The sequence below is a fragment of the Procambarus clarkii genome, chromosome 10 (assembly GCF_040958095.1).
Source record: "Procambarus clarkii isolate CNS0578487 chromosome 10, FALCON_Pclarkii_2.0, whole genome shotgun sequence".
Lineage (NCBI taxonomy): Eukaryota > Metazoa > Arthropoda > Malacostraca > Decapoda > Cambaridae > Procambarus > Procambarus clarkii.
The window spans coordinates 36,356,303-36,368,802 of record NC_091159.1 but is presented as its reverse complement, the minus strand read 5'-3'; the positions used below and the strand labels follow the sequence as shown (position 1 = coordinate 36,368,802).

The 12,500-nt window shown below is 47.9% G+C and overlaps 1 protein-coding gene across 5 annotated transcripts in view; it reads right to left on the bottom strand.

The window, feature by feature from the left end:
- Window positions 1-12,500, bottom strand: part of LOC123745526 (slit guidance ligand) — a 918,311-nt gene that overhangs the window by 128,694 nt on the left and 777,117 nt on the right. For all 5 annotated transcript variants that reach the window (XM_069321856.1, XM_045726133.2, XM_069321858.1 and 2 more), the window contains 4 exons: window positions 11,143-11,214; window positions 8,864-8,935; window positions 7,670-7,741; window positions 5,256-5,327 (listed from right to left, as the gene is read on the bottom strand). In XM_069321856.1, the coding sequence (XP_069177957.1) occupies window positions 5,256-5,327; window positions 7,670-7,741; window positions 8,864-8,935; window positions 11,143-11,214 (288 nt within the window). The remainder of the gene's footprint in view (window positions 1-5,255; window positions 5,328-7,669; window positions 7,742-8,863; window positions 8,936-11,142; window positions 11,215-12,500) is intronic.

The window sequence follows — 12,500 nt, the reverse complement described above, 5'->3', positions numbered from 1 at the left end:
GTGAGAAGTGGTCGCTACACCGAGGTCTACACCTGCTCACAGTGAGAGGTGGTCGCTACACCGAGGTCTCAACCTGCCCACAGTGGGAGGTGGTCGCTACACCGAGGTCTCCGCCCGCCCACAGTGGGAGGTGGTCGCTACACCGAGGTCTCCGCCCGCCCACAGTGGGAGGTGGTCGCTACACCGAGGTCTCCACCTGCCCACAGTGAGAAGTGGTCGCTACACCGAGGTCTACACCTGCTCACAGTGAGAGGTGGTCGCTACACCGAGGTCTACACCTGCACAGTGAGAGGTGGTCGCTACACAGAGGTCTCCACCTGCCCACAGTGAGAAGTGGTCGCTACACCGAGGTCTACACCTGCCCACAGTGAGAGGTGGTCGCTACACCGAGGTCTACACCTGCCCACAGTGAGAGGTGGTCGCTACACCGAGGTCTACACCTGCCCACAGTGAGAGGTGGTCGCTACACCGAGGTCTACACCTGCTCACAGTGAGAGGTGGTCGCTACACCGAGGTCTACACCTGCCCACAGTGAGAGGTGATCGCTACACCGAGGTCTACACCTGCCCACAGTGAGAGGTGGTCGCTACACCGAGGTCTACACCTGCCCACAGTGAGAGGTGGTCGCTACACCGAGGTCTACACCTGCCCACAACCACAAGCATGTAAACACAGGTAATAACCTTCACCATTATATACCATTTTTGACCAAATACAATAAATATTACCCGAACTCTGATGAAAAAACATTATATGAACACAGGTGGTGAGCCCGCCACGGGGACACTCACGCCCCACAATACATAATTCCCGGATGAAATAGACTAGATAAACCCATCCTAGAAATAAAAACGAGCCAGAAACATGTCAAAATATGTACATAAACACCTCAGTGTGTACGGGCGAATGCTGCACAATTTTCATTTATACACACACATACAGTGTATGTTTAAATACAGGAGACAAACCTCACCAACACTCAGCCAACTACCAAAGGAGCTTAACTTAGTTACCATCACACCTACCACTACTACCTAATACACTTATTAGTTAATAAGTGGAATGCACTAGGAAGTGATGTGGTGGAGGCTGACTCCATACACAGTTTCAAGTGTAGATATGATAGAGCCCAGTAGGCTAAAAAATCTGTACACCATTAGATTGTCGGTTGAGGGGCGGGACCAAAGAGCTGAGGCTCAACCCCCGCAAGCACAACTAGGTGAGTACACACACACACAAGATTGAAAGACGGCTAATGTAGTCCCGATATACAAGAAGGGGGATAAACAGGAGGCACTGAACTACAGGCCAGTGTCCCTAACTTGCATACCATGCAAGATGATGGAGAAGATTGTACGAAAAAAGCTAGTGGAACATCTGGAACGAAGGAACTTTGTAACACAGTATCAACATGGGTTCAGGGATGGGAAGTCCTGCCTCACAGGATTAATTGAATTCTACGACCAGGCAACAAAAATCAGGCAAGAAAGAGAGGGGTGGGCAGACTGCATATTTTTGGATTGCCAGAAAGCCTTTGACACAGTACCACACAAGAGGCTAGTGAAAAAACTGGATAAGCGGGCAGGAGTGAAAGGGAAGGTACTCCATTGGATAAGGGAGTACCTAAGCAACAGAAGACAGCGAGTCTCAGATTGGCGAGGCGTCACCATGCAGTGGAGTCCCGCAGGGTTTAGTCCTTGGACCTATCAGTCCTGCTTCTGATATATGTAAAAGATCTCCCAGAAGATATAGAATCGTTCCTCTCATTGTTTGCTGATGATGCAAAAATTATGAGGACTAAAACAGAGGATGATAGTAGGAGGCTACAAAATGACCTAGACAGATTGAATGAATAGTCCAACAAATGGCTACCACAGTTCAACTCGAGTAAATGCAAGGACATGAAACTAGGCGGTGGAAACAGGGGGCCAGACACAGGATACCGAATGGGAGATGAAGTACTTCATGAAACGGACAGAGAGAAAGATCTAGGATTTGATATCACACCAAACCTGTGTTACGATCCCGATTCCATCGTCGGAGCATGGAGTAGCGACATCAATGCCATCTGTGAGTCCGCTCCTGAAACCCCCACAAATTGGACGACGCCATCTAGTGGTGACAGGATTATACCAGCAAGAGGCGCTAGATTCCTGTCCTAGTCAGCTCGAGAGGTAGCTGGTGCTGACCTCTGGTGAGGTGGCACCTAGAAAATCAGCGCCATTTGTTATAGGAGGAATTGTATGTCTATGTCCGAGTTCGTAAGTGATGTTTCCTAGTGTCCCATGTACTGACCAGTGCACTGATGACGTGTCTGTATCCACAGAGGCGACGTAGGGCTGCTGTGGTACGAGGACAGTCGGTCTACCCAAGGCAGCCAATAGCTCTCTACTCCGTTCTGCTTTACGGAAGCAGTGAGCCGCCGGCAGAGAAGAACTGTGTAGTGTTCTGTCTGCCTGTAACGTGGCAGTGACAGAATTCGGCGTACCCGGGACTGGCTAGCGGAAGAGACGACTGACAGTAAGGTGCTACAGAGGAGCGTAACCAACGAGTTGCAAGAAGCTCCTGCCAGGGGTTCGCTTTAAAAAAAACTTTAGTTCCACCAGCAAAGAACCCGGTTGCGACCCATTGTGGCCGTAACAACCTGTCTCCTGAAGCCCACATAAAAAGAATTACATCTGCGGCATACGCGAGGCTGGCTAACATCAGAACAGCCTTCAGGAACCTGTGTAAGGGATCATTCTGAACCTTGTAAACCGCATATATAAGACCAATCCTGGAGTATGCGGCCCCAGCATGGAGCCCGTACCATGTCAAGCACAGGACAAAGCTGGAGAGAGTTCAGAGGTATGCCACTAGGCTAGTCCCAGAACAAAGAGGCATGAGTTACGAGGAAAGGCTGCGTGAGATGCACCTTACGACACTGGAAAACAGAAGAGTAAGGGGAGACATGATCACTACCTACAAAATTCTCAGAGGAATTGACAGGGTAGATAAATATAAACTGTTTAACACGGGTGGTACGCGAACAAGGGGACACAGGTGGATACTGAGTACCCAAATGAGCCACAGAAACGTTAGAAAGAACTTTTTCATGTCAGAGTAGTTAACAGATGGAATGCATTGGGCAGTGATGTGGTGGAGGCTGACTCCATACACAGTTTCAAATGTAGATATGATAGAGCCCAATAGGCTCCGGAATCTGTACAACAGTTGACTGACGGGTGAGAGGCGGGACCAAAGAGCCAGAGCTCAATCCCCGCAAGCACAACCAAGCGAGTACAACTAGGTGAGCACACACACAGTGTCAGCAAGGCGGACAGTCTGCCTACTGACATAACTCATACTAAATTCCACATTACTAAACATTTTCCTACACCTCTCCAGCTTCTTTAACCTCTCCCCCACCCCATCCTCAAAAAAGGGTAACCTTGTCATGGGTAAAGTTTGGGGGAGAATGAGGTGGGAGTTGGGGGTGGAGAGGAGGTAGCGAGGGACAGCACAACCACTCCGCTGGAGCAGGTGACTCTCAACACCTGCCACACAGGTGTTGACGGATCACAACAAATACAATTTTCAACGTGAATGTGAAAGTTGTCACTGCCTTAGTCACTGTGGCACTGTAAGCGAGCTCTGAGCACCACGGTGGTGTACACAATATTTGAGGAGTGAATAGCACCAACGACCCTCAGGTTGAGGGCTGGAGGCGCGCTCCGTCATCCCAGGAGGAGCAGTCAGCTGTGACTTGCCACGCCCCCCCCACACTCCCACCACAACACAGCAAAAACTGCCAAATATTTGAAAGACGGCTTGTAAACATCCATTTGTAAACCTCTATCGTGTCACGCTCATCGCCTTTCCAGTGAATGCAATTTAAGCTTTGTTAATCTGTCTTCATATGACAGGTTTCTAATTTGGGGGATTAACTTAGTCATCCTACGCTGGACACGTTCAAGTGAATTTATATCCATTCTATAGTACGGCGACCAAAACTGAACTGCATAATCTAAATGGGGCCTAACCAGAGCAAGATATAGCTGAAGAACACCACCAGGTGTCTTGTTACTAACGCTTCTATTAATAAATCCCAGTGTCCTATTTGCCTTATTACGAACATTCATACATTGATCTTTTGGTTTTAAATTCTTACTAATCATAACTACCAGATCCCTTTCGCAATCCGACTTCGCAATCTCAACACCATCTAGCTCGTATCTTGTAACTCTATCATCATTACCTAGACTCAAACCTTTACATTTATCAGCATTAAACTACATCTGCCAATCTTTTGACCATTTCAAAACCCTATTTAGATCGTCTTGAAGTGATAGCGAGTCTTTTTCCGTGTTTATTTCCTTACCGATTGTTGTATCATAGGCAAATTAGCAAATGTTGCTACTCAAACCTGAATCTAAATCATATATTATATAAATTATATATATATATATATATATATATATATATATATATATAAACAACAGAGGTCCCAGGACAGAGCCTTGAGGAACTCCATTTACAACATTTCCCCACTCTGACTTAACCCCATTTATAATAACTATGTTTCCTTTGGTACAGCTAATCCAACTTAATATAGCACCCCCAATACTATGAGCCTCTATCATTTTAATCAGTCTTTCATGTGGCACTGTATCAAAAGCTTTGCTAAAGTCAAGGTACACATCAAAATCCTTACCACAATCAACGGCCTCAACTATGCTGGAATAAAATGATAGCAAATTTGTTAAACATGAACGGCCATTTGTAAAACCACGTTGCGAATCATTTATTAAATTTGTTTTTCAAGACGAAGACGAATTGTATTTGCAGTTATCAATTCAAGTGGAATGCATTAGAATTGATGTGGTGGAGGCTGACTCCATACACAGTCTCAAATGTAGATATGATAAGAGCTCGAGAAGCTCAGGAATCTGAACACCAGGTGATTAATGGTTGAGAGGCGGGACCAAAGAGCTGAGGCTCAACCTCCGCAAGCACAATTAGGTGAGCACAGCACCTCAACACTACCCCCAACACTCCGTATGATGAAACACACGTGTCCAGCCAACGCGGGGAAGGCCTCCAGCCCCCTGAGAGACAGACGACAGGTAGCCTGGAACATGAAGAAATTCAAGAGGAGTCACCATGACAACAACAGCCACGACGACTCTCCCGTGCAAGCAAACTCTGTCTCGACACTCTAAACATTAAGGAATGAAGGAGAATAACAAAAGGATTGAACAAAGTTCAACACTCACAGGAGACTGAGTTTGCGGAGGTCCTTGAAGGCTACCGGATGGACACACTCGATCCTGTTAGCGTTGAGGAGCCTGGTGGAGGAGAGAAGTATTAGCGTTGAGGAGTCTGGTGGAGGAGAGAAGTATTAGCGTTGAGGAGCCTGGTGAGGGAGAGAAGTATTAGCGTTGAGGGGCCTGGTGGAGGAGAGAAGTATTAGCGTTGAGGAGCCTGGAGGAGGAGAGAAGTATTAGTGTTGAGGAGCCTGGTGGAGGAGAGAAATATTAGCGTTGAGGAGCCTGGTGGAGGAGAGAAGTATTAGTGTTGAGGAGCCTGGTGGAGGAGAGAAGTATTAGCGTTGAGGGGCCTGGTGGAGGAGAGAAGTATTAGCGTTGAGGAGCCTGGTGGAGGAGAGAAGTATTAGCGTTGAGGAGCCTGGTGGAGGAGAGAAGTATTAGTGTTGAGGGGCCTGGTGGAGGAGAGAAATATTAGTGTTGAGGAGTCTGGTGGAGGAGAGAAGTATTAGCGTTGAGGGGCCTGGTGGAGGAGAGAAATATTAGTGTTGAGGAGTCTGGTGGAGGAGAGAAGTATTAGCGTTGATGAGCCTGGTGGAGGAGAGAAGTATTAGTGTTGAGGAGTCTGGTGGAGGAGAGAAGTATTAGTGTTGAGGAGTCTGGTGGAGGAGAGAAGTATTAGTGTTGAGGGGCCTGGTGGAGGAGAGAAGTATTAGTGTTGAGGAGCCTGGTGGAGGAGAGAAGTATTAGTGTTCAGGAGTCTGGTGGAGGAGAGAAGTATTAGTGTTGAGGAGTCTGGTGGAGGAGAGAAGTATTAGTGTTGAGGAGTCTGGTGGAGGAGAGAAGTATTAGTGTTGAGGAGTCTGGTGGAGGAGAGAAGTATTAGTGTTGAGGAGTCTGGTGGAGGAGAGAAGTATTAGCGTTGAGGGGTCTGGTGGAGGAGAGAAGTATTAGCGTTGAGGGGTCTGGTGGAGGAGAGAAATATTAGCGTTGAGGAGCCTGGTGGAGGAGAGAAGTATTAGCGTTGAGGGGTCTGGTGGAGGAGAGAAGTATTAGCGTTGAGGAGCCTGGTGGAGGAGAGAAGTATTAGCGTTGAGGAGTCTGGTGGAGGAGAGAAGTATTAGCGTTGAGGGGTCCGGTGGAGGAGAGAAGTATTAGCGTTGAGGAGCCTGGTGGAGGAGAGAAGTATTAGTGTTGAGGAGTCTGGTGGAGGAGAGAAGTATTAGCGTTGAGGAGTCTGGTGGAGGAGAGAAGTATTAGCGTTGAGGAGTCTGGTGGAGGAGAGAAGTATTAGCGTTGAGGAGTCTGGTGGAGGAGAGAAGTATTAGTGTTGAGGAGTCTGGTGGAGGAGAGAAGTATTAGTGTTGAGGAGTCTGGTGGAGGAGAGAAGTATTAGTGTTGAGGAGTCTGGTGGAGGAGAGAAGTATTAGTGTTGAGGAGTCTGGTGGAGGAGAGAAGTATTAGTGTTGAGGAGTCTGGTGGAGGAGAGAAGTATTAGTGTTGAGGAGTCTGGTGGAGGAGAGAAGTATTAGTGTTGAGGAGTCTGGTGGAGGAGAGAAGTATTAGTGTTGAGGAGTCTGGTGGAGGAGAGAAGTATTAGTGTTGAGGAGCCTGGTGGAGGAGAGAAGTATTAGTGTTGAGGAGCCTGGTGGAGGAGAGAAGTATTAGTGTTGAGGAGCCTGGTGGAGGAGAGAAGTATTAGCGTTGAGGGGTCTGGTGGAGGAGAGAAGTATTAGCGTTGAGGAGCCTGGTGAGGGAGAGAAGTATTAGCGTTGAGGAGCCTGGTGAGGGAGAGAAGTATTAGCGTTGAGGAGCCTGGTGAGGGAGAGAAGTATTAGCGTTGAGGAGCCTGGTGAGGGAGAGAAGTATTAGCGTTGAGGAGCCTGGTGAGGGAGAGAAGTATTAGCGTTGAGGAGCCTGGTGGAGGAGAGAAGTATGACAATTATGAAGAAACAACAATAACGGTGGTGGCGGAGACAGCATCTCTCACATCTTACACAACTCATATCCTAATACCTGATTATTGTTATAATTCACAACAAATTATACAATTAATAAAATCAAATACTATTTACTAACGGTTGCACCTTAATAATTAAGAAGGTACATAAAGAGCACAGTACATTAATTACACAAGAGGACGTTTCGGTCCGTCCAGAACCATTACCAAGTCTTATCACATAAGACGGACGGACCGAAACGTCGTCGTTTGTTCATCTTCTGAGGTGAGGTTTGGTCATCATATCTTCAGCCACGGTATTGTGACTCATCGTCTGCCATCACATAATGAGTCACAATAACAAGGCAGCACATACACACTCCCCACACCACACTCACACACATTACCAGCAACAACTGACATAAACATCTCAGTAATGGAAAGTTTAGTTTGTTATTGGTGTCCAATGGACTCGAGTACTCACAGGAGCTGCAGGTTGGTGAGTCCCCTCAGTAACCTGGACGATATGCTGGTGATCTTGTTGCCGTAGAGCACGCTGATGGGTCGTCACCACGACCACAACCACCCAGGAGAGGTGCAGGGGGGGGGTGGTCACCACGACCACAACCAGACAGGAGAGGTGTAGGGGGGGGGGGGGTCACCACGACCAACCAGAAGCCACACAGTGGAGAAGTGAGGAAAAAACACAATTATTGTTATGAAACAAAAATATGAAAGTACTTTAAAACACCAAAATTCTGTATATATATAACACCAGAAGTCTTAATGAAACACACGGGTGACGACCCCACCTCTGGCAAGTATCATCATTACAACATCTCTTCAAGTATTATGTTTAAAACTAAAACAAAAATTGGTATATGAATAATTACAAATTATTTTTCTTGTCAAGGTATTTATCTATCTATCTCTATATCTATATATATATATATATATATAGAGATATATATATATATATATATATATATATATATATATATATATATATATATATATATATATATATATATATATACACACATTTGACAATATATAACCACTTTTGAAGATGTGTTGCTTAACACGAAAGCGCTCAAGTAATTTCTTGCTTCAATTTTCCTTCTTAGTTATACATTGTCACGTAATTCATCTACTGTTATACACAGAAATTCCATTATTATGATATATCGATGAACAAAACCATAGGAGCCGTGAAGGGGGTTCGAACCTATGCGCTGGGAGTTCCCAGGCGTGCTTTGTCAACTGCGCCACCACGTGGTCAAAAAAGTGCAACCTGGGGTACTACAACACCCACTGGGGTTCCCGAGGCTTCCACTCGAGCCGCATACATGGGGGGGGGGGGGTGTTTCACACAACCTTTCCCCCATGACGCGGGCGTAGTTCTACCTCTGACGCCCCTCTTTCAATACACATTATGAAATATATCACGATACTGTGATAATGAAATATATCATAATAATGAGAGGTGTTAATGTGGGCAGGGGAGGGGGGGGTAGCGCAGTCTTTGGGAAGGGCGTGGGGGAGGGTGGATGGGGGTACATGTGGCTTGTGGGCGTATGGAGGAGAGTGGGCGGGCGTGTGTGGGTGTGAAGGCGGGCGTGTGGTGGCGGGTGTGGGTGTGAAGGCGGGCGGGTGGGGTGTGGGTAGCAGTACTTACAGAGAGTTGAGACTGTCCAGGCCGTGGAAGGCGTCCTCGGCCACCTCGCTGATCTCGTTGTTGCTCAAGTCGCTGTTAGTGAGACATTTCCTTCCTTATAACATCCATCGACTTAAGTACTCGCAAGTATACTAATTTCTTCAATAACAAACTTGTATAATAGTCAAACTGGTTCTCTCTCTCTCTCTCTCTCTCTCTCTCTCTCTCTCTCTCTCACACACACATTCGATGGGTTACAGGTAAGCTTCTAACATGGATCGAAATGAGGGCAGTAATCAGACTGGAGAAATGTCACAAGTGGAGTACTACAGGGTTCAGTTCTTGCACCGGTAATGTTCATTGTCTACATAAATGATCTACCAGATGGAATAGAGAATTATATGAACATCTTTACTGATGATGCTAAGATAATAGGAAAGATAAGAGACTTAGTGAATTACATGATTGTAATGTCTTTCAAGAAGACCTGAACAAAATAATTATATGGAGCAATACTTGTCAAATAGAATTTGATGTGAATAAATGCCATGTTATGGAATGTGGAATAGGAAAACATAGACCTCACACAACCTACAAATTATGTGAGAAATCTTTAAAAAAATATGATAAAGAGAGATCCAGGGGGTGGTTCTAGACAGAAAACTATCACCTGAGGACTACATTAAGAACAGTGTGCGAGGAGCCTATGCTACACTTTCTAACTTCAGAATTGTTTTTAAATACATGGATGGTGAAATACTAAAGAAATTGTTCACGACTTTTGTTAGGCCAAAGCTAGAATATGCAGCGGTTGTGTGGTGCCCATATCTTAAGAAGCACATCAACAAACTGGAAAAGGTGCAAAGACATGCTACTAAGTGGCTCCCAGAACTGAAGGGCAAGAGCTACGAGGAGAGGTTAGAGGCATTAAATATGCCAAAACTAGAAGTAAAAGAGGGGATATGATCACAACGTACAGTATAGTAAAAGGAATCGTTAAAATTGATAAGGAAGACTTCCTGAGACCCGGAACTTCAAGAACAAGAGGTCATAGATTTAAACTAACTAAACAAAGATGCCGAAGAAATATAAGAAAATTCACTTTCGAAGAGTGGTAGACGGTTGGAACAAGTTAGGTGAGAAGGTGGTGGAGGCCAAAACCGTCAGTACTTTCAAAGCGATATACGACAAAGAGAGCTGGGAAGACGGGACACCACGAGCGTAGCTCTCATCCTGTAACTACACTTAGGTAATTACACTTTATAAGGTAGATAAAGACAGTTTAACACAAGGCACACTCGCACAGGCGACACAGATGGAAGCTGAGTATCCGAATGAGCCACAGACACATTAGAAAGAACGTCTTCAGTGTTAAATTAGTTAACAAATGGAATGCATTAGGCAGTGATGTGGTGGAGGCTGACTCCATACACAGTTTCAAATGTTGATATGATGAAGCCCAATAGACTCAGGAACCTGTGCACCAGTTGATTGACAGTTGAGAGGCGGGATCAAAGAGCCGAAGCTGAACCCCGGCAAGTTCAACTAGGCGAGTACAACTAGGTGAGTACACACACAGTAACCAAATACTAACAACAAACTTGCCGCACTTGCACTTTAAGTTCAAGTTCAAGTTGGGTTGGGCTGGGTTAGGTCAGGTCAATTTAGTACACAAGTGTATGTGTAATGAACGCTTAAGAGACGGGATCAGTGCGCGGGATATTTGTCCAACAACTTTAGTAGACAGGTAAATGTTTGACACATTTATACATATATCTGGCTCATACTGACACACAGTCTACGAACGTGTACACATTTATTTCATCATGCGTAATAATATATCGAGGAATCACAAGGGCTATACACTGAAAGGTGTATATCTAGGGATGTATAGCCCTCCCCCGGGTGATAGGCCTACAGCCCAACACTAAGCCATATATATATACAAGCCCAAATACTTTACTAATAACTATGCCTATCATCTATACGCTTGTATTCACCAAAAGCCTAAACGAAATCTGCCTCCAGGGCTAGACCAGGCTTTGTCAATTATATTTTTGTCCACTAACGAAACCTGTACATCTTCCTCAGTGATAGCGGATACATTAGTATTTATTGAACGGTTTAAGAGCTCCGGAGCGCTGCGAGGTAGTCTATAGCAATACCATTCTTGGGTTGCGAAGTCTCCAAGCTAGCGAGTTGTTAACCAAGCCGCCATGACTGACGAAAGATGTACAGGTTTCGTAAGTGGAGACACAAGTGTGATTGAGGAGTGGCGGACGTGGTGTGGGGACACTCACATGCGCTTCAGGAGACGGTAGGGCGTGAAGATCTTGGAGGGGACGTGGCTGATCTCGTTGTGCTCCAGGCGTCTGTAGGGACAAGAGTGGTGGTCAGTACTGTTGACAGGGGGGAGGTGTTTGAGGGCGGGGGGAGGTGCTGGAGGCCGAAGGGAGGTGTTGGAGGCCGGGGGGAGGTGCTGGAGGCCGGGGGAGGTGCTGGAGGCCGAGGGGAGGTATTGGAGGCCGAAGGGAGGTGCTGGAGGCCGGGGGGAGGTGCTGGAGGCCGGGGGGAGGTGCTGGAGGCCGGGGGGAGGTGCTGAAAGCCGGGGGAGGTGCTGGAGGTCAGGAGGGGGAGGTGCTGGAGGCCGGGGGGAGGTGCTGGAGGCCGGGGGGAGGTGCTGGAGGCCGGGGGGAGGTGCTGGAGGACGGGGGGAGGTGCTGGAAGCCGGGGGGAGGTGCTGGAGGCCGGGGGGAGGTGCTGGAGGCCAGGGGGAGGTACTGGAGGCCGGGGGGAGGTGCTGGAGGCCGGGGGGAGGTGCTGGAGGCCGGCGGGAGGTGCTGGAGGACGGAGGGGGGGCGGGGACACTGAGGGTTAAGGAGACATTAAAAATGAATAACGAAGCCCCAACATCAACAACAGTAACGGTGGGACTCATGATGGAAATATGTTGTTTACGCTGAAACAGTGTGGCGCAGGGTGTGGACACTGGCTGCCACACCCATACAGTGTGGCGCAGGGTGTGGACACTGGCTGCCACACCCATACAGTGTGGCGCAGGGTGTGGACACTGGCTGCCACACCCATACAGTGTGGCGCAGGGTGTGGACACTGGCTGCCACACCCATACAGTGTGGCGCAGGGTGTGGACACTGGCTGCCACACCCATACAGTGTGGCGCAGGGTGTGGACACTGGCTGCCACACCCATACAGTGTGGCGCAGGGTGTGGACACTGGCTGCCACACCCATACAGTGTGGCGCAGGGTGTGGACACTGGCTGCCACACCCATACAGTGTGGCGCAGGGTGTGGACACTGGCTGCCACACCCATACAGTGTGGCGCAGGGTGTGGACACTGGCTGCCACACCCATACAGTGTGGCGCAGGGTGTGGACACTGGCTGCCACACCCATACAGTGTGGCGCAGGGTGTGGACACTGGCTGCCACACCCATACAGTGTGGCGCAGGGTATGGACACTGGCTGCCACACCCATACAGTGTGGCGCAGGGTGTGGACACTGGCTGCCACACCCATACAGTGTGGCGCAGGGTGTGGACACTGGCTGCCACACCCATACAGTGTGGCGCAGGGTGTGGAACACTGGCTGCCACACCCATACAGTGTGGCGCAGGGTGTGGACACTGGCTGCCACAT